The sequence below is a fragment of the Heteronotia binoei genome, chromosome 2 (assembly GCF_032191835.1).
Source record: "Heteronotia binoei isolate CCM8104 ecotype False Entrance Well chromosome 2, APGP_CSIRO_Hbin_v1, whole genome shotgun sequence".
In the NCBI taxonomy this organism is placed as follows: domain Eukaryota; kingdom Metazoa; phylum Chordata; class Lepidosauria; order Squamata; family Gekkonidae; genus Heteronotia; species Heteronotia binoei.
In genome coordinates, this window is record NC_083224.1 from 183,062,268 (window position 1) to 183,085,178 (window position 22,911).

Genomic DNA, 22,911 nt, shown 5'->3' on the forward strand with positions numbered 1-22,911 from the left:
GGTGAGAGACCCAGAACCAGCAGGCTTTTTGTGGTTGACAAGCTCTCCCCGTGTTATTTGGGGCAGGGCTGGAGAGCTGGCATCTGTAGATTGTGTGTTCTGTGGCAGGGAAGCTGGCACCTGGGTGAGAGACCCAGAACCAGCAGGCTTTTTGTGGTTGACAAGCTCTCCCCGTGTTGTTTGGGGCAGGGCTGGAGAGCTGGCATCTGGGTTTGCTGCAAGCAGGTCTGCAGAGCAGACCTTGAGCAGATTGTGTTTTGTGTGGCAGTGAGGTTGGCAACTGGGTTTATGTTGGTGCCAGGCCTGCAGGCCCAGGGTTCATAGATTAGATAGAGGGATGTAGTGCATTTGGGGCCTATAGAGATTCTCTGGTGTGAAGTTAGGTTTGGCTTTGGGTGCCCCAGGAATTGGACCCCATGGTCCAATTTTTTTGGGACTTGGGGGGGTTGGAGGGGAGAGTACCCTTCAGGTCTCCTGCAAATTTGGGGGCTCTCCCTCAAACCCCCTCCCCTCCAGGCGGCTTCAATTATATCCTATTTGCCATTGATTTTAATGGCCCATAGGGTATAATGATGGAATAGGGGCACCCTCTTTGGGTGCCCCTGGAATGGGATCCCCTGGCCCAATCTTTTTGGGACTTGGGGGGGTTGGAGGGGAGAGTCCCCTTCAGGTCCCCTGCAAATTTGGGGGCTCTCCCTCAACCCCCCCCCTCCAGGCGGCTTCAAATATACCCTATTTGCCATTGATTTCAATGGCCCATAGGGTATAATAGGGCCGTATATTCGGTAATAGCCGTGCATCTACCGTATATGCGGCTATTCCGAATACGGTATTCAGTAGTGCATGGGGAATCCGAAATTTTTTCCCCTGTGCACTTCCGAATCCGTGTAATTCCGAATTTTTTTTTTTTGCACATCCCTAATTTTGACTCTTGGGACATTAAAGCCTGTTACAAACTATGGAAAACTACCTGAAGTCATTCCTCCAACACAAGATGGCATACAGTTTCAGGAAATTGGGTCTAAGGTTAAAAAAAAAAAGGTAGTCCCCTGTGCAAGCACCAGTCGTTTCAGACTCTGGGGTGACGTTGCTTTTACAAAGTTTTCATGGCAGACTTTTATTGCCTTCCCCAGTCATCTACACTTTCCCCCCAGCAAGCTGGGTACTCATTTTACCGACCTCGGAAGGATGGAAGGCTGAGTCAACCTTGAGCCAGCTACCTGAACCCAGCTTCCGCCGGGATCAAACTCAGGTCGTGAGCAGAGCTTAGGACTGCAGATGATTGGGGAAGGCAATGGCAAACTACCCCGTAAAAAGTCTGCCATGAAAACGTTGTCACTGGTGCTTGCACAGGGGACTACCTTTACCTTTTTACTGCAGCTTTACCACTTTGCACCACAGAGCTCTGTTATTGGGCCTCATGACTATCATCCACCAAATTAATTGGGGAGGCCCCTACATTCTGATCTTTAAGGAAAGTATTTTTTATTTAGATTCATTTATACTCAGCCTTTATCCCCAATGGGTACCTGAGGCGGCCTACAACAGTTCTCTTCTTGTCCACTTGATTCTCACAACCCTGTGAGGAAGGCTGGGCTGAGAGTGGTCATACCCAGCCAACTTCCATGGCAGAGAGGGGATTTAGACCTGGATCTCACAGACCCCAGTCTAACCCGCTAACCACTGCCCCACAGATAGGATTCAATCAGATCCTAAGCAGTGTTCCCTCTAAGCTGAGTTAGTGTGAGCTAACTCACAGTTTTTTAGCCTCCGGCTCACACATTTTTGTCTTAGCTCAGGGAAAATGACCCCAGAACAAACAAATTTATGCAAGTAGCTCACAACTGTAATGCCAGTAGTTCATGAAGTAGAATTTTTGCTCACAAAACTCCACAGCTTAGAGGGATTATTGAGCATGACTGGTCAAGGGCCAATATTCATCAACAAATGCATACTCCTGCCCAAAAAGAACCCCAAGAGGCAGATCAAAATTATTTGATAAGTTGCTTTTGGCACAGTCGAAGTCCTCTCCCTTTAAACACCTCATCTACCTGAGGAGGGTCCCAGCAAGATCATGATGAGGTTGAGGGAACAAACACATTCTGGGAAGAGTAAGAGAGTGCAATCGTAGTCAATTCGTAGAGCATCTATCTCACACGCAGAAGGCCCTGTGTTCAATCCCTTGAAATAATCAAGTAGTACACAGGGCTTTTTTTTGTAGCAGGAACTCCTTTGCATATTAGGCCACACACCCCTGATGTAGCCAATCCTGGAGTTTACAGAGCTCTTCGTACAGAGCCTACTGTAAGTTCTTGGAGGATTGGCTACATCAGGGGTGTGTGTAGCCCAATATACAAAGGAACTCCTGCTCAAAAAAAAAAGTCCTGAGTAGTAGGAGATTAGAAAATTCTCTGTCAGAGACTCTGGAGAGCTGCTGGCAATCAGAGTAGAAAATACTTGAGCTTGGTCTGACTCAGTATAAGGTAGGATTAAGCTTATGGGTTCCGCCATCTGGAAAACTGTGTATACTGCATTCACTCCTGAACTGCAAACTCCTGGGCCCTGTATGGCCTGCCAATTTGGACCAAATGGCCATGCACCTAGGATGGCCACCATCTTCAAAGCCCACTCAGTACATAACAGAAGCAAATAAAAATTTGAAGAGAATTTCATAATAGGAGTAACAGTCCAAGTGCAATCACTTCATGTAAACAAACTGCCAGGTCCAGAATTGTAACGCTGTACAATTGTCGTAATTAACAGAGGTAGACTGTTACAAGAAGCCATAGCCTTGATACAATACTTAATGGGACAGGCCTTAATTACAACAATTGCCTGAGAGAAGTCCTATTTTGTCGAAGTGAAGTACAAGTAGAATTAATTGTGATTAATGAACAGATTAAAGGCATTCTTGCATGCAGATTTACAGAGACTGATTTATACAAGTTCACCCTGAATTAAAACAAGGCTTCAAGGCACAGAGAATGTGGTGAGAACACAACACTATGTAGGTTCTTAGGTCCTGGCTTAACCATGCAAAGGCTGGCCTAAGGACGGAGCTAAACACTAGCATGGTTTAATCCTGCTCTTGAAAAACTGAAAGGAGTTAAAAACAGACCATAAGGTAGTCTTATGAAGAAAGGCTGAAGAAGCTGGGCAGGTTTAGCCTGGAAAGGAAGCGGCTGAGAGGTGACAGGATCACCATCTTCAAGTACTTGAAGGGCTGTCATATAGAGGATGGTGTGGAATTGTTTTCTGTGGCCCCAGAAGGTAGGACCAGAACCAGTGGGTTGAAATTAAATCAAAAGAGTTTCCGCCTCAACGTTAGGAAGAATTTCCTGATTGTTAGAGCAGTTCCTCAGTGGAACAGGCTTCCTCTGGAGGTGGTGGGCTCTCCTTCCTTGGAAGTTTTTAAACAGAGGCTAGATGGCCATCTGACAGCAATGAAGATCATGTGAATTTAGGGGGAGGTATTTGTGAATTTCTTGCATTGTGCAGGGGGTTGGACTAGATGACCCTGGAGATCCCTTCCAACTCTATGATTCTAGTCAAACATTTGAAAAATTTACCTCACAGGAGTGGAGTTAGGAAAAAATAGAGGGAGGGATAGGGACACCACTCTAAGTTCCTTGGGGAAAGGTAACTTCGCTGGGCCATATGCATCTGGCAAAACGACCCTTGGCACTTACCATGAGGGGTCCTTCTCCTAAGAGGATAGGAGGACATCTTGGGTGTTTCCCACCGTCCAATCAGGGAGGCAGGAATCTTAAAATCTTCCTCTTCCTGTGGCTGTGGGAACCACCCCTCTCTCAGTTCGGGTGACGCCGAGAAGCAGTAAGAAGAATATCATACCTAAACACTCCTAATGTAAAAAAGAAACTAACAGCCGGTCAGAAAAAATGTGGTATTAGTCTATCAGACCGACTAGAAAAAACCCTTTTAGGGAATAAACAGGTAAGAAACAGGTAACAGATATCAGCATGGAAAAGACCTTAGATGAAGGATACAAAACTAGATACAAAGAGATACTGCCCAAGGTAGGGCGAGAGAAGGGAGGGCAAGATGTCCTCCTGTCCTCTTAGGAGAAGGACCCCTCACGGTAAGTGCCAAGGGTCGTTCTCCCTAAGAGGCGGAGGACATCTTGGGTGCTCCCAGATGTTAGTCAGGGTGGGATCGCCCTACTCAGGCAGAACATGTTGCAGGATTCGTCTACCAAAGGCTGCATCCGCCGACGCGTATGCATTCAATTTATCGTGGCGGATAAAGGTGGAAATAGACGACCATGTGGCTGCTTTACACACATCCTCGACGGAGGCGTTCTTATTAAAGGCGGCATTGGTGGCCGCACTTCTGGTCGAGTGCGCAGTGATCCCTGAAGGTACCGGAAGATGCAATGCCTTGTACGCTTCCGATATACACTGCTTGATGGCGTAACTAATGGCCGACTTGGACATCTTCTGACCCAATCTGGGAGTTGCTATGTTAATGAACATGGAGTCTGACTTACGAATAGATTCAGTTCTAATTAGGTAAACCTTGATTGCCCTACGCACGTCTAGGGTATGCCGTGTGCACTCCTTGGGATACTTAGGATCCGGACAAAAGGATGGTAAACTGATTTCTTGGCTTTGGTGGAACCTAGACGAGATCTTCGTTTGGAAAGTAGGGTCCGCATAAAGAACCACTTTGTCGTGGAACACACATAACTCTTGCTTAACCGACAAGGCTCCAATCTCCGATACCCTTCTGGCCGATGTTATTGCCACCAGGAACATAGTTTTCATGCGCATCATCTTTAAAGGCACTGACATTAAAGGCTCAAATGGTGGATTTGTTAAAGCAGAAAGCACTAGATTCAGTCGCCAGGTAGGATTTGTCAATTCAGATTCAGCCCCGGCTTGGAAAATTCACTATGTATGTGTGTGGTGGGATTGGCTACATCAGGGGTGTGTGGCCTAATATGCAAAGGAGCTCCTGCTAGAATTCCACCCCTGTCTGGGAGAACCAGGTTTTATTCCCCACTTCTCCACATGCAATTTCTGGGTGACCTTGGACAAGCCACAGTTCTCTCAGAGCTATTCTGTTCAAGAGCAGCTCTCTCAGAGCTCTCTCAGCCTCACAGGGTACCTCACAGGTGCACGTGCACATATTAAAGTAGTTTTTACTAAAAGTAGTAGTTACCAAAAGTGGGGGGGTGGGTGAAGAGGGGAGTTTGGCACTGTAAAAAAGCAAGCACACTTAGCATGGCATCAGCTTTTAGAGGTAGCAACCCATTTTGCAAGAATATGAAGCACTCTTTCAAGTTGGCAAGGGTTTATATAAATCAATGTGTCACAAGTTTCTGACAGCTGAGACATACTTACCTTGTGAATTAATTGCAGGTACTCCTTGTTCTTAATGCCTGGAAAAGCTGACTTTTTGCAATATGAGGTAACCAAGAGGAAAACGCCTACAAAAGAGCCAGTGATCTGAATGCAACTCCTAATTGAAAGGAGCCAAGCCCAGAGCAGTACGTCATGCAGAGATCCAGAAGGAAGTTTCCCCAAGAGCAGGTAACAGTGTGCCATTGGGAGCGGTCAAATAATCTAGTTATATAACCAACATAACAAAAGTTAGCTAGTCCCAGAAGACTCAAAAAAAGAAGACGCAACAACAGTAACTCATACAGAGTTACAGCAGACAGCCTCCTGTGTGTGTGCAGGGGTACTCTGTGGTCACATTCAATTTCTTGCAGTTCCTTAGCAGTTCTTTCAAAGCATGTAGTTGGGGAATTATGACAATATATACATAAAGGTGTAGAGAAAAAAAGAAAACAACCTCCTAAACCAATTATTTTACAGTTTGAGGATTTGTCACTCTAACATTATGCAGAGTACATCATGCGGAACGCTGGCCTGGATGAAAAAGCCGGAATTAAGATTGCCAGGAAAAACATCAACAACCTCAGATATGCAGATGATACCACTCTAATGGCAGAAAGTGAGGAGGACCTAAAGAACCTCTTGCTGAGGGTGAAAGAGGAGAGCACAAAAGTAGGCTTGAAACTCATCATCAAAAAAACTAAGATCATGCCATCCGACCCCATCACACCTTGGCAAACAGAAGGGGAAGACATGGAAGTAGTGACAGACTTCACATTTCTGGGATCCAAGATCACTGCAGATGGTGACTGTAGCCATGAAATTAAAAGACATTTGCTCCTTGGGAGGACAGCTATGGCAAATCTGAGCAATATAATAAAAAGAAGAGACACCACCCTACCAACAAATGTCCATATAGTCAAAGCAATGGTATTCCCAGTAGTAATGTATGGCTGTGAGAGCTGGGCCATAAGGAAGGCCGAGCGCAAAAGAATAGATGCTTTTGAGATGTGGTGCTGGAGAAGAATCTTGAGAGTCCCTTGGACTACAAGAAGATCAAATCAGTCGGTCCTAAGGGAAATCAACCCTGACTGTTCCCTGGAAGGTCAGATGCTGAAGCTGAAATTCAAATACTTTGGCCGCCAAATGAGAAGGGAGCACTCCCTGGAGAAGACCCTGATGATGGGAAGACAGAAGGCAAAAGAAGGGGACGGAAAAAGATGGCTGGACTGCGTTACTGATGTAACCAACACGAATTTGAGCAGACTTCGGAGGATGGTGGAAGACAAGAGGGCCTGGCGTGACTTCGTCCATGGGGTCACAAAGAGTCGGACTCGACTGTGCGACTGAACAACAATAAACCAATTATTTTACAGTTTGAGAATTTGTCACTCTAACATTATTACCTAGCAGGCATAAGGGTCTGAAGCAGGACTCATTTGATCTCCGGAAAATATCCAGACAATATCTTTATATGAACGGATATAGCATAATGGCGAGGCAGCTGTGCTGTGAATCAGGAAATTGTTGAAGAGACGTCAGGAAAACTATTCTCTCTCAGACCTGACTCATCCACCTGCATTATGAGGATAATCATGCCAGTTTACCTTCCACGATTCTTGAGTCTAGGGGAGGGACGGTGGCTCAGTGTAGAGCATCTGCTTGGGAAGCAGAAGGTCCCAGGTTCAATCCCTGGCATCTCCAAAAAAGGGTCCAGGCAAATAGGTGTGAAAAACCTCAGCTTGAGACCCTGGAGAGCCGCTGCCAGTCTGAGAAGACAATACTGACTTTGATGGACCAAGGGTCTGATTCAGTATTAGGCAGCTTCATATGTTCATATGAGACGCTTACAAGAAGACAACGTATGTGTGCTTTGAACACCGAAGGCGATATTTATCAAATTGGAAGCCTGTTGGGTGGTCTATGTTGGTGTGCATAAAAGTTTCATTTTTACAGAAACGTAAGGAAGCTATCTTGAGTCCCCTCCCCCGCCATATGTGAGAAAAGCAGGATATAAATGTTATAGAATCAAATAATGTTTATTCATTCAGCATAAAGGATAAGAAGTATAAAAATCAAAAGGCCCCCACCTTTCCCCAGTTTCTGGCAGTTAGCTATTAGCTCCCTGCCTCCCTCTATGTGGGCTTATGGTTAGGCTATTTTCTACTGCATTCTTTCGCCAACCTTCAACTTTCAGACTTAGAGTTAGACCCCCCCCCTTCTTCTGCTCTTTGCCTTTTTAATTTTGTTTCACAGCATTTGTCTCTCTAGTCAGCAATAAATAACATTTTGATTGGGAAAGTTTTCATAAGTCAGGCTGTTACAATTTATGGCATGTAGCATGAAGAGTACAGGGAAAAGATATGTACGAGGACAAGCTGTGAACACAATTGAGGGCCATGCACATAAATTCTATTATCTTACTGGGTAGATAAGGGGAAAATGTTGCTGGGCAGAAAATGTTGTAACTTTCTAACTTAACCTTCTTTGTATGGCCAAAGCCCCCAGCCTAGCGGCCGGTCAAGTTTAGACTGTAAACTCTGCGACCAATGGCAAATCACCACAGAGTGAGATAGGAGAATGACATCGGGAATCCTTTAAGAGGCAAGGGGCTTGGCCAGGCCGGTAGAGAGAGGCGTTCCTTTTGCCTGTCTCTCCGCTATCTGCAGAAAGCAAAAATAAAGCTGTTTTCTCTGAACAAAAAGGTCTCTGCCTGGTAACTGCTGATTGGGGAAGGGGCACAGCCCCAAAACCGGTTAACATAAATACTTAAATGAATAGATTACTACCAGTGTTCCTTCTAAGCTGAGTTAGTGTGAGCCAGCTCACAGATTTTTAGCCTCTGGCTCACACATTTTTGTCTTAGCTCAGGAAGGATGGCCCCAGAGCACACTAATTGATGCAGTAGACAAATTGCTCGCTCCCAATTTTAATGCCAGTAGCTCACAAGACTCCACAGCTTAGAGGGAATATGGAGTACTACTATCCAAATTGTTGTCAGGCTCTCCATAGAAGACAGAAGAGCAGGGCAAATGGTTTTTAAGAGACCAGCAAAGACACTGTGCAGCTGTACCAAGAAACAAAAGCAGGACTTGGAATTATTCTAAAATGCTGCATTTGCAGCCTCCCCCTTTTTGCTTAAGCTGAAGGAGGTTCGAATCATGTCTCTTTCTTGACATTGCCCAAGGGGCATTCATCCCAGGTTCAGAGACAGTCAGATTTAGAAAAGCTCACGCTCATGTTTAATCTACCGTTCACAAAGGGCATTAGTCCATGTACTACCAGGACAAGATGCCTTGGATCTTGAAGGACATTCTCCACAGGGTGTCCCTCTCAGTGAAAATATAACCATACATCATTTTTTAAAAAAAACAAAGAAAAAGACAATCCCACACCCTCTTTAACGCAGCTCCAAAACTGTTGGCTCACTCTGCCTAATGGTACAGGTAATGGTACCACCCCACCCCATGTGCAGAACACGTTGTCTGGTCTGGATTTGAATGCCACTGCTGACCCATCTGTTCTACTTTTGCAGAACACTCATGCAGAGATGTATTCTGTTCCACCTCAATTCACAAGTCGTCTACACCAGGATTGGGAGAGGTGTATATACAAGCCTGTCTGCTCTGAACTAGCCTGTCAGATGTAAGAAGAAGGTGAAAATTCTAGAGGTCCACCATCAGTCTTTTTTGTAGCAGGAACTCCTTTGCATACCAGGCCACACACCCCTGAGGTAGCCAATCCTCTAGGAGCTTACAAGGCTCTTCGTACAAGGCCTACTGTAAGCTCTTGGGAGGATTACCTACATCAGGGAGGTGTAGTCTAATATGCAAAGGAGTTCCTGCTACAAAAAAAAGCCTTGCTCAGCACCATCCAACAAATGGAAGTCTCTCTCCATGACCACTGACTATGTGCAAACTTCACCACACCAGGCTTTAGACACTCCAGAAGGAATATGCTTCTTCTTGAGTCTTCCCACACTTCCTCAAGCAAGCTCACACTGGCCAGTCAGCAGAATCAAACAGTAATGGCTTTTATCTATGAGGCCCTTCTCAGCCGTGAACTTTATGGAAGGGTTTCCCAATGTGATGCCCATGGGTGTCATGGTGCTGACAAGTGATTCAGGGAAGTCAGTGGAGGCCACTAAGAAGGCAGAACTGGTGACTGGCAGCTTTCATACAAATAAAGGGGCTTTTCACCTGGACCCTGCCCATGGCTCGCTGGAGAAGGAGCTAGGATTCTATGAAAAAGTACCTGAAGTTCAACAGTGAGGCATTGGAACTAGGAAGCACCAGCAGAGCACCCCTTTTTCTCCTTAGTTGTCCTCTGTGAGTTTTATCCTCCTTTTTCCCATTGGTTGTTATCTTCTCTGTGAACGTGTGTATGTGTTTTATTCCCCCCTCCCCCCCCCCGGCTTCTTTTGCACATGTGTTCATATTCTCCATCCCTCCTCTGTATGTATACATGAGTGTTTGCTTCCTGGGACAGCCACTTTGTAACGGCACTTGCCACTCTGCCTCAAAATTCCAAAGGTACCTTCAGGCTCAAAAAGTTTAGGGGGCCCTGCCCTAGAGTATGGAATTCCCTCACTTTGGAAGTGAGGTTAGCACCATCCCCTCAGGCCTCCCTAAGTTACTAAAATTCCTTTCTTTTCCAGAAGGCCTTTGAATCAAATTGACATTCATACAGTGCATATGGAGAATTCCCTCCGTGCTTTTCAGATGGTGGTATGTTATGTTTATTCTTGATTTGATAATGTAATGGCATGTACCTAAACTTGCTTTGACCTGCCTTGAGGACTTCTGAGTAAAAAGAGGGTCAAAAATATGCTAAACAAATAAAGGCTTTCTCCTGGACTGGACCAGACTGCTGGGGGAAGGAAGGAAGGAAGGAAGGAAGGAAGGAAGGAAGGAAGGAAGGAAGGAAGGAAGGAAGGAAGGAAGGAAGGAAGGAAGGAAGGAAGGAAGGAAGGAAGGAAGGAAGGAAGGAAGGAAGGAAGGAAGGAAGGAAGGAAGGAAGGAAGGACCACCCTGTGCACAAGAAAACCTAGGAAGAACCGTTTCTTGAAATCCCATTATCACCTGAATAGTCAGGGAGGATAACTAATGGGGAAGTATTTAAAGATGGAATTCCTACAATCCGCATGGTGTTGGACTAGGATCTGGAAGATCCAGGGTCAAATCCCCATTCTGCCATAAAGCTCACTGAGTAACCTTTGGCCAGTCACTTTCTCCCTGATGAACTACCTCCTAGGGTTGTTGTGAGAAACAGAATGGAAGAGAAGAAAATGACACACACTTCCCTGAGCTACACTCTAGGTAGGGGTGAGCTAAAAATGTACAAACGTGAAGGAAAAGCTAATACTGAATTACCAGTTATAATAATAATAACAAAGAAGAAAAACTAGTCCCTGGATCCAATGTGAATCTGACATTCTTAAACCCAAAGAGAACAGGTCATTCTAGCATTACATATTTTGACAGCTACCTTATATGTCAGGTTAGAACAACTGATCTGAGTGATGTCATCACCTGAAGCGTTTTGCAATCTTTCAAGGAGACGTTTGACAAGAACAGGCACCTCTATGTTATGACAACAGAGAATCACTAGAACGCCACAAAACCTGGGATCCTCCTTTTGCCACACCACGCCACTTAAGTGCAAACTTTTAGTCAAATATATCTGGCACCACATCCATGCTAATTGTAGCATCCCTGATGTTTATATTGCCAGGAAACAGAAACAAACCCACACCAAGCTGGCCACGTGACACTACAGCGCTTTAACCAACAGGCCAGAGGCCTGTATCACAGCAAGAGGGGTAAACAAACAGTATGGCTCTCTCCTCAAACTCAGCTAGAAAACACAAGGCAGAGGATCGAACATGGCGATCAAAAACACAGATGTTTGCCAGGACAGTTGCAGAAGGCACCCCCTTGATCCCTTGATAGTCAGCAAAACTAAAGGTGCTTAAATCCTAAACAAACACACCTGCCATTTGCTCATGTGCTTTAGCATTGTGCAAACAAACTTTTTTTTTCAAATAAATAAATGTGTTTAATAGGGGGTTTTATTCTGTCTTATTATACGGCACCCAAACTGGAAACCAGAAGCCCCGTCAATGCCACACTTTGTCAAAAGAATATAAGGACAGTCCTGCTGGATCAGACCAGTGGTCCATCTAGTCCAGCATCCTGTTCCATACAGTAGTCAATCAATTCCACTGGATAGCCAACAACAGGGCACAGAGGCTGAAGCCTTCATAAGAATATAAGAGCCCTGCTGGATCAGACCAGTGGTCCATCTATCCAACATCCTGTCTCACATAATGGCCAACCAGTTCCTCTGGAGTGCCAACAACAGCACATAGAGGCCGAGGCTTTCCTTGATAAAATCATAAGAAGAGCCGTGATGGATCAGACCAGTGGTCCATCTAGTCCAGCATCCTGTTCCATACAGTAGTCAATCAATTCCACTGGATAGCCAACAACAGGGCACAGAGGCTAAAGCCTTCATAAGAATATAAGAGCCCTGCTGGATCAGACCAGTGGTCCATCTATCCAACATCCTGTCTCACATAATGGCCAACCAGTTCCTCTGGAGTGCCAACAACAGCACATAGGAGGCCGAGGCTTTCCTTGATAAAATCGTAAGAAGAGCCGTGCTGGATCAGACCAGTGGTCCATCTAGTCCAGTATCCTGTCTCTCACAGTGGCCAACTGGTTCCTCTGGAGTGCCAACAATAGCGCATAGAGGCCAAGGCTTTCCCTGATAAGACCATAACAAGAGTCCTGCTAATTCAGACCAGCGGTCCATCTAGTCCAGCATCCTGTCTCGCACAGTAGCCAACCGATCCCTCTGGAGGGCTAACAACAGGGCATAGTGGCCAAGGTTTACCCCTGATGTTGCCTCCTGGCTCTGGGATTCAGAGGATTTACTGCCTCTGAACATGGAGGTTCCCTTTAGTCACCATGGCTAGTAGCCACTGATAGACCTATCCTCCGTGAAAAAGCCAAAGCCAAGAACAGTTTGGGAAATGCAGTCACTTCAGAAGGTTTGTTACATTTATGCATTTTACCCTGCCCTTCATTCAAGCAATACAGGTGGCATGCATTGCTTTCCTCACAACAACCCTGTTAAGGGAGGTTCAGTGGAGGGAAAATGGACGGGCCTAAGTTTACCTAGCAAGTTTCCATGGCAGAATGGGGAGCTGCACCCCCCAGTCCAAAACTCTAACCACTACGCAACACTGGATTTCAACAGATTTGAAACATTATCATATACAAGTCCTGTTCAATGGTGACATTTGATTTCATGTACCGAGGAGTCCCGTGGTGCAGAGCAGTAAGCTTGCAGTACTGCAGTCCAAGCTCTGCTCATGACCTGAGTTCGATCCCGGCGGAAGCTGGGTTCAGGTAGCCGGCTCGAGGTTGACTCAGCCTTCCATCCTTCCGAGGTCGGTAAAATGAGCTCCCAGCTTGCTGGGGGGAAAGTGTAGATGACTGGGGAAGGCAATGGCAAACCACCCCGTAAAAAGTCTGCCAAGAAAATGTCATGAGGTGACATCACCTCATGGGTCGGTAACAACTTGGTGTTTCCACAGGGGACTATCTTTACCTTTTTACCAAGGCAAAAAATCTACCAGTTGCCCCGAGATGAAACGGCAATCATGCATATCAGGAGAACTGCATGCAGTGCATTTGTTCCACATGCCCAGTTACAGGCTCCAGGAATGTAACCCTGAAAAAGGTTACAGTATGTCAGTAATTAGCATTACAACTTTCCTATCAGGGAAATCAGGATTCCCCCATATTACAGATAAGAACAAAGAGTGCAAGAGATTGGCTTGTTTTGGAACACTTAGTGAGTTTAGGGTGGAGGTGAGATTTGAACGCTTCATTAGGTACCATGAAATTCAGGGACTAACTGGCTGTCACGTGTCCGATCCGGCTATGGTGCTATGCAGTCAATCACAACCTCTCTCATGCTCGCACACACAGAGAGACCACAAAGATGCCTTGGACAATGGCTGGAAGGATTCCCAGTCCCATCTGTTTTGCAATGTAGACAGAAATGTGCATGCACGCACATTGCATATTATTGCCAGGGACACATCTGCCTCTTCATCCACACACAACATGCCCTCAGAGTTCCAGATTCCTTTGGGATCCTGGATACCAAAATGGCCTCTACGTACAACTTTCCTTTTGCTGAATCCTAACCAGGGCTTTTTTTGTAGCAGGAACTCCTTTGCATATTAGGCCACACACCCCTGATGTAGCCAATCCTCCCGGAGCTTACAGAAGGCCCTGCACTAAGAGCCTTGTAAGCTCTTGGAGGACTGGTTACATCGGGGGCCTGGCCTAATATGCAAAGGAATTCCTGCTACAAAACAAGCCCTGATCCTAACACAAAAGGATCTACTGGGATCTAACACATAAGGGTTAGGAAAGACTTGGCAAAAATAACCCTGAAGAGACTGTGGCAAGAGGCTCCACGGACTGGAACACTCCAAACCGGAGAGACGATTAAAGAGATCAACAAGATGGAAATGGAGTGGTGAAGCATAAATAATCTCTGGAGGGAGAGAGCCTGGGACAGGAAGAAAGAGTGGCCAAAGAGTACCAAAATGACAAGGAGTAATAACAATCCAGAGCATGGCCTTAAATAAGAAGGGTCATAACTCACCCATGAGAGTTTACAATGGGTTAAAAAAATGTGCCATCAACCACACAGCAGCGGGTCAACCACACGGAAAGCAACGAGAAGAACCAAACCACCTGCAACTGAGAAGCGGAAGAGGTTTTTGTTCTGCTGGGTGGGGAATGCCTGCGTGTGTTTTGAAAGAGACTCTGATGAAGTCATTCTTTTGACTGATTAGTAGCAGACCGTTCAAAGAAACCGGGCAGCCCACCCCACTGCGGGCTGTCAAAAAAGACTCTTGCTGCTCCCTGCAACTGAACTCAAACTTCAGATAACAAATATAGATCCAGGCGGGCAACCATGTTGGTCTGAAGCAGCAGAACAAAGAAGAGTCCAATGGCACCTTGAAGACCAGCTTAAGCCACTGGACTCTAATGTTGTTTTTCAGATAACTAAGCTCTCCAAGGGGACAAGCAGTCACCCGGGGTTGTATTTATAGCACATGCACATTTGGAATATACAATCAAGTGCATTTTTTTAACCTCACCGTTGATATAACAAGCTCATGGCAGCGCTTGCAAGCAAAGCCATCCGCCAGAAGTTCTCCCGCCTCAATGAGGCAAATTGAGAGCTGTATGTGAGGAGGGCACAGGATAATGTACCGTGGATGGAACTGAACGGCACAATGCTTGGCCTCAGAAGAATTAAACACCCCTCTTTATGTGGGTATGTACCACAAAATAACTTTGGGAAGCCCAAAGGCACAGGCCCCTATCCTGAGGCACCTGAATATTAGTCCAGAGGCAAATTATTTAGACGAGTGGATCTCAACCTTCCTTACTGAACATCCCATTCATCACTCCACCAAAGAACCTGGGTCTCACCACGACAGCCACAAAAAAGCCCACTTTTTCCAAGGACAGTGATACATTTATGGACATTCGCAGGGCTTTTTTTGTAGCAGTAACTCCTTTGCATATTAGGCCACACCCCCTGATGTAGCCAAGCCTCCTGGAGCCTACAGCAGGCCCTGTAAGGTCTTGGAAAATTGGCTACATCGGGGGTATGGCCTAATATGCAAAGGAGTTCCTGCTACAAACCCCCCAGGGTTATTCCATTTATCATTTACAGCAAGTTTTAAGGATATGAAAAACTGCAGAAGAACAATGGATAATCCCTGGTGGGTACTGTCAGAGGGAAGTGGCACATCGAAGATATTTGTTTGTGGGCAGGGGATATGGTGGATTAGGGGACACACTGAGGGTCCAAGGTCACAGATGGCTAATCTGTGGCAGGGAGAGTCAGCGAGATGCAGCATGTCTCATTTGCAAATAGACATGGGGATTGAAAGAGAGAGAAATCTTAGTAATTGTTATGAAAGCCCTGCATTCCACTGAGACTACTGCACCCCATCAATTGTACACGTACCACCAGCGGAGAACCACTGATTTAGACAACAGCTAGGAGTAAGTCTGGGAGGGAGGTATGAAAAGCATACCTTGAAGGGGAGACAAGGAGAAAGGAGCCATGGGTCAGAGCATCTGCTTTGTATGCAGAAAGTCCCAGGTTCAATCCCCGGCATCTTCAGCTAGAAGGAGCAGATAGTAGATGATGTGTAGATCCCGACCCAAGACCCTGGAAAGCAACTGTCCAGCAGACTAGACAAGACTGACTTCGATTAACCAAGGGTAGTATAATCACAGAATCACAGAGTCCGAAGGTACCCCCCAGGGTCATCTAGTCTAACCCCTTGCACGATGCAGGAAATTCACAAACACTTCCCCTTAATGCTGCTTCATATGTTCCAAAAAAGGATGGGCAATTCCTGAGTGCCTGAGGGATGTGGCTTTCCACCATTCCCATTCCTCTTTGTACCTCTTTCTCTCTATTGCTGCCCTTGCCTTGAACTGTGCATTGTAAGCTCCTCGGGGCAGAGACTCCATAGAGCACCATGCATACAAATGGAAACAATTCAGAACAGGAAGACGTTAGACACATCATTAAAATACTATTTCTAGCCACGTTTGAGCCAACTCATGAAATTTTTCTCATCAATTGCTAAAAATGTCACTCTATCCATAGTGCATCCACACCTCATTCCCAGTATTTTTACCTTAAATATCTTCCTCCTGAAAAAACTGTAACTATGTCTATCGTCAATCAGAGTAGTTCTCAGATAAGGAAGAATGCCCCATATCCCCCCTGGATCAAAACAGCCGAATGGCACAAAGTAGCCATTCTATTACAGAGAAGAGACATCTACTATCCCTATGAAATGCTGTTACAGAAAAAGGGCATTCTATCAGGACAATGAAGAAACTGCCAAGAAGCACAAATGCTCTGCCAAGAGCACAATCAGATCTCCTTAGTCCAAGAGATGGGTACAGTCACACATCTGAACACAAGCATAAGGGATACATGTTACTGAAAAATACGCTGACGTTCACAAAAACCCTGGATGGTGGAGCGTTGCTGACAAGAAAAAGCTACAAAACAGGAAGTAAAGAGCCATGAGGAATTCCTCATCAAGATTCTGAATGGTACAGCTCTGAGAAGTGGCACAGGGCATAAGAGCCAGTTTGGTGTAGTGGTGAAGTGCATGGAGAAGAACCGAGAGAACCGGGTTTGATTCCCCACTCCTCCACTTGCACCTGCTGGAATGATCTTGGGTCAGCCATAGCTTTCGTAGGAGTTGTCCCTGAAAGGCCAGCTGCTGTAAGAGCTCTCTCAACCCCATCCACCCTTCAGGGTGTCTGTTGTGGAAGGGGGGAAGGTAAAGGAGATTGTGACCGCTCTGAGATTCGGAGTATACGGCGGAATATAAATCCAATATCTTCTTCTTAACCCTCAGGACTTTGTGGAATAATCTGCCGTTCGCGGGTCGGAAGGAGAGAATTCACACCCATTTTACTTCTTCCTCTTACAGGACTAGAAACTTGCCCCACTCTTTAAAAAAAAGAAATCTAAACATTTCTTTGGTGATAGTTGCTATCTATCCAGTACTAGGAGACAACTTTAGGGACAGGCCCTGACCTGTATCCTGTCTGCTGGCCATCCAGCTGCAACGGTTGGCCACAGAGTATAAAATGCCATCAAGTCGCAGCTAGCTTATGGTGAACCTGTAGCGTTTTTTGGGACATCCAGGGCTTTTTTTGTAGCAGGAACTCCTTTGCATATTAGGCCACACACCTGTGATGTAGCCAATCCTCCAAGAGCTTACCGGGCTCTTCTTACAGGGCCTATTGTAAGCTCTTGGAGGATTGGCTACATCAGGGGGGTGTAGCCTAATATGCAAAGGAGTTCCTGATACCCAAAAAGCCCAAAGGTGGTTTGCGCCTGCATTGTAATTTTGAACTTCCTTAGCGGGGCAGGGTGTGTGTGTCTCCATCCAAACACTAGCCATGGCTGACCCTGCTTAGTTTCTGAGATCTGACAAAATCGGGCTAGCCTGGGCCATCTAGGCACACGAGCCCTGTCCAAAACTTAAAATGGATGCACGTGCAATCCATTTTTCTTTAGATGAGCACTGAGCAATTCTCATGTTACATGTAACACAGATGCAGGTGAATGCGTGACTGAAGCTGCAGATTTAAGAAGGTGCCAACCTCCACCCCCACCCCGTTTCATAAGTGAATGCACGGCGGCTCTTCCTTACAAATAGATGTACGCAAGAACAGGCAGAAAGCACATGCCTTCACTGAGATGTCAACAGGGCTTGTGTGAAGAAGGATGCTTGACTAGATGGACCTCAAAGCACTTCATATACAGTTGTATGAGAGGTTCCTCTCCCCCAATCTGAAGTTGACACGTCTGTCTACATCTGGGGGGAAGGTGCGGAAACTCCTCAAGATTTACACAAACTAGAACAGACACTCCAGGAGCAGCAGGTAAACAGGGAAGCGGAGGGCACACAGTGAAGGGGAGATTATTAAACCGCAACAGCCCCCCCTCCCAGCACAGTCACCCAAGCGAACTGGAAAGGGCTGGCATCCCAGCGACTGAGTGGGAAGAGGTTGCTATCCCCACAGCGGTTGTGGTGGCAGCAACGGCGGCGACATCCTTTAAACGGGGTTGAACCAAAGAACGATTAGCTCTGAACCAAGCTGTGCACCCAGGACAGGAGTGCCTCTGAGCACCCACAGAGGGCTCCCCAATGCATCCCTCTGGCTTGGTGCCCCAAGACCGGAGTGCCTCTGAGCATCCACAGAGAGCTACCTGGTCGCACCCCTTTAGCCTGGTGCTCCAAAACTGGAGTGCAGCTGAGCGCCCACAGAGGGCTCCCCCGCAGCCTCTCTCTGGCCTGGATGTCCCAAAACCAGAGTGCCTCCGAGCGCCCACACAGGGCTCCCCTGCCGCATCCCTCTAACCCGATGTCCCAAGCCCGTGCCTCTGAGCGCCTACAGAGGGCTCCCCCGCAGCCTCCCTCTAGCCAGGATGCCCCCAAATCGAAGTGTCTCTGAGCGCCCACAGAGGTCTCCTCCGCAGCCTCCCTCTGATTCTGGATGCCCTAAAACCACAGTGCCTCCGTGCGCCTAGAGGGCTCCCGCGCCGCGTCCCTCTAGCCCGGATGCCCCAAGATCGGAGCGCCTCTGAGCGCCTACAGAGGACTCCCCGGCCGCATCCCTCAGGCCCGGATGCCCCAATCCCGGAGTGTCTCTGAGCGTCCACAAAGGGCTCCCCCGTCGCATCCCTCTGGCCCGGATGCCCCCAAACCGGAGTGCCTCTGAGCGCCTACAGAGGGCTCCCCTGCCGCATCCCTCTGGCCCGGATGCCCCAAGACCGGAGTGCCCCTGAGCGCCCACAGAGGGCTCCCCCGCAGCTTCCCTCTGACCCTGGATGCCCTAAAACCACAGTGCCTCCGTGCGCCTACAGAGGGCTCCCGCGCCGCGTCCCTCTAACCTGGATGCCCCAAGATCGGCGTGCCTCTGAGCGCCTACAGAGGACTCCCCCGTCGCGTCACTCTGGCCCGGATGCCCCCAAACCGGAGTGCCTCTGAGCGCTCACAGAGGGCTCCCGCCGCCTACAGGAAGAGCGCCGGCCGGCCGGCCGCTTACCCTTGATGTCGTTGGCCAGCTCCTTCCAGACGGGGGCGAACTGCATGCAGTGGCCGCACCAGGAGGCGTAGAACTCGACCACCCAGGCGCTGGAGGAGTTGAAGATGGTGCGCTCCAGCGTGTCCCCCCTCAGCAGCGCCAGCGGGTCGTCGGGCGAGTAGAGGCCTTGGCTGCGCGCCCCGGGCACCACCAGCAGCAGCAGCGCCGCCACCGAGGCGAGCCGAGCGGGTGGCGAAAGCAGCGGCAGCGGCAGCCCCGGCCGCGCCCGGGAGAGCCGCCTGGGCATGGCGAGCCGCAAAACGAGTCGGGAAGGTCCCCCCTCCGGCGGAGCGCAGCGAGTAGACGAAGCCCGGCGAGGAGAAGTGCAGGCGCTGGCCGGAGCCCGCCTGCCTAAGGAGTCGCTCGGCCTCTCGCGGGAGGAGCCCGGGGCGGAGCGCGCCGGCCAAGCGCCTCCTCCGGCCCGGCCTTCCAAGCGGGACCGCCTCCGCGCCTCCCATGGCCGGCCCCACGGCGCCGCCCACTCCGGGAAGGGAAGGGGGCTGCAAACGGAGAAGGAATCCTATAATCATAGAGTTGGAGGGGACCGCCAGGGTCATCTAGTCCAACCCTCTGCACAATGCAGGAAACTCACAAACACTTCCCATTAAATTCACAGGATCTTCATTGCTGTCAGGTGGCCATCTAGGAAGGAGGAGCCTTTGCTTCCGTGTAGAGCAGGGGTGTCAAACATGCAGCCTGGGGGCTGAATCAGGCCCCCTGTGGGCTCCTACCAGGGCCCCGAGCGACTGGCTGTCATCTGCTTCCTTCTCCCTCTCTCTTGCTTCCTTCTGCATCGCAGCTTGCTTTGCCAGGCTTGCTCAGTTGCACAGGAGCTGCAGAACAAAACCTCTGTTTTCTCCATTGGCTGAGGCTCCTTTCTTGGGGAGGAAGAGGGGGGCAGAGCTTGCTTTGCCAGGGTCTCTCAATCGCACAGCAGAGCTACTAAGCCAAGCCTCTCTTCCTTCTATTGGCTGAGGCTCCTCCCCCTCCTGGTCCCCTGAGGAAGGAAGGAAAGAGCCTGAGTTTCCTTTGCCCAGTCCCCTGGATCCCAGGGGAGAAATACAATGAAAGCACTTTTAAGACCAACAATGCTAATTATTTATGTTAAGGTTTTTTTAAAAAAAATCTTAGTGTTTGTCTGTGTTCTTTTTGTATCTCTGCTACCCAGGGCTCTTTTTTTGAGCAGGAACCACAGGAATGCAGTTCCGGCTGGCTTGGTGTCAGGGGTGTGGCCTAATATGTAAATGAGTTCCTGCTGGGCTTTAAATAGGTGCACACATGGCCCGGCCCAACATGGCCTGGCCTGGCCCGACAAGGTCTCATTTATGTCAGATCCGACCCTCATAACAAATGAGTTTGACACCCTGTAGCATGTTCGTAGGATCGGGCTGGGCATTGTAGTGAGAGAGGAGAGTTGCGGTGCCAGTGTGGCAGTGCCAGTTGCATTTGCAGTTTCCGAGTGTTCCCTGTGGGAGTGTTTCTCTGGGCTCCTTCTGAGCAAAAATCCATGCTCTCTGCCATCCCGCCCCCCTCCACTCCGCTGCTCAAATCTGGTTGGGAAATTCACCGAGATTTTTGAGGGTGGGACCTGGGTGTGATGGGGTTTGAAGAGGGGACAGGCCCCAGTGGGGTATTCTGTCGTAGAATAAATCCACTCTCCAAAGCAGCCATTTTCTCCAGGGGAACTTGATCTAGATCTGCTGTAGTTCCAAGATATGGTGGGCCCCACCTGGAGGACGGCAACCTGAACTGGTTGCCCTAGCCTCAATCAAACATGAGTTTCGCTTAGGAGCCACATGTGTCTCTTTCTCACATATTGTGCGACTCTTGAAGCCCCCAGTCTCTTTAAATCACATCTCCAAGCCAAGCCAGCTGGCTGCTTGGAGAATGCATTTAAAGTAAAAGTTGCTTTCTTTCCACATCTCTCTCCCTCCCCCATCTATTTTCCTTCCTTCCTTTTCTTGCACCTCTCAAACATCTGACGTTTATTCTATGTGGCTCTTACATTAAGCAAGGTTGGCCACTCCTGTGATATAGCATAATATCCAACCAAATGTGGACACAGCCTAGCCATATCCCATCAGATCTCAGAAGCTAAGCATCACTGATGTGATGATGTCATGCAGACATGACATCATCACGCCGAGGATGTTGTGTGGTGACGTTCTGGTTTGAGGCCAAAACTCTATGGTAAAATTGCATTTAAAGCAGAGTTTCGCTCTCAAACCAGAGTGTTGTCATGTGACATTCCCATTGGTGATGTCCCCTGTGTTGGGGGTGGGATTTCCCCCACTGGCCAGCAGCAGGCGGAAGCCCTCAAAAGCAGGGGATCCCCCACCCCACCCCACCCCACCTGGGGAATGGGAACTGATTATTATATGTTATTTAAATGTTGTACATCACCTAGAGCCCAGCACAAGCTGGGGTGGGTGATCAATCAAGTATAATTAATAATAACCCTACTTTGAACCACCACACGTACACACTGCATGGGGCTGTCCTTGGAGACTTTTCAGATAACACAGTTAGTGCAATTGCAGCAGCCAGGTTGGTAGCTTGTGCTGGTCCGGGCTTCATTCAAAGCACTGGGCATACCTTCAAAGCCCTCAACAGCCTAGAGATCTGTAGGCAACTGGCTCCTCTATGAACTTGCCCACCAGTAAGATCTGATCCTCTGCTCCATTTTTATGATACACATCGAAGGGGCTCGGTTCACCCTTTCCCATTTTATCCTCGCAACGATGCTGTGAGGTAGTTTTGGGTGCTCCTGCTGCAGGGGTCCCCAATCTTTTTGAGCCTGCAGGCACATTTGGAATTCTGCTGTGGCACGGTGGACTAAGCATTCAAAATGGCTGCTGCAGGAGGCGGAGCCAGCCACAAAATGGTTGCCACAGCTTAACTTCAGTAACACAGTGTCAGTCCTTGTGGTGGGTTGGCAGCTGTTGCCAAAATAATATTATATATTAAAAAATCTTCATAGTCAATCAAATCTCCAATAGTCAATCAAAAAGCCCTGCCTAGCCCCATCCACTTTATAAAAGCACTTGGGGAGCAGAAAAGGAATTGGTAGGCACCTTGGAGCTCATGAGCTTGTGGGTACCCCTGCCCTGTTGCATCCATCCAAAATGGTGTCTTCTTAGTTGTCACCTTCCCTTTGCGACCGTCTGTCTGCACTAGGCAAAGACATTCCTGTTTTCCCAGGTGTTTCCAGAACATTAACTAGAGGTGGGAAGTCTTGCTTTTTATGCTTGCTATTTTTAGTCTCTGGGTTTTTTTAAAAAATGATTGTTTTATTATGCTGCTATTCAGATTCTGTAACTTGCCACAGCTTTTACTGGAAATTGTCTTGTTGCCGCCAGCAGTTTTAATTTTAGATTACTGCTTGTATCTTTTAAATTCTGCAAACTGTTTTGGAAGGGTTTTTTTCCTCAACTGAAAGAGTAGAGTAAAAAATATTTCAGATCAATACATCTGCTACACTAATCAGCTCATACACATGTATTTGTAGTCCAGGTACTCAAAAATAAAGCAAACCACATTTTTGTGGTTAAAAGTATATCTGCATAGGAACTTCGTGGCTGCAATCTTAGACACATTTACTGGGGAGTAAGCCCTCCTGGCTTACTCCGTGGTGCAGAGTGGTAAGCTGCCGTACTCAGGACTGCTCACAACCTGAGTTCAATCCTGGCGAAAGCTGGGCTCAGGTAGCTGGCTCAAGGTTGATTCAGCCTTCCATCCTTCTGAAGTGGGTAAAATGAGTACCCAGCTTGCTGGCGGGAAAGTGTAGATGACTGGGGAAGGCAATGGCACCCCCC

General features: G+C 47.9%; 1 protein-coding gene across 1 annotated transcript in view; it reads right to left on the minus strand.

Moving 5' to 3' along the window:
* The window catches only part of QSOX1 (quiescin sulfhydryl oxidase 1), a 126,381-nt gene extending 107,038 nt beyond the window's left edge, over positions 1-19,343 (minus strand). The window contains exon 1 of the mRNA XM_060232609.1: positions 19,058-19,343. Coding sequence (XP_060088592.1) covers positions 19,058-19,343 — 286 coding nt within the window. The remainder of the gene's footprint in view (positions 1-19,057) is intronic.
* Positions 19,344-22,911: the final 3,568 nt, after the last annotated feature.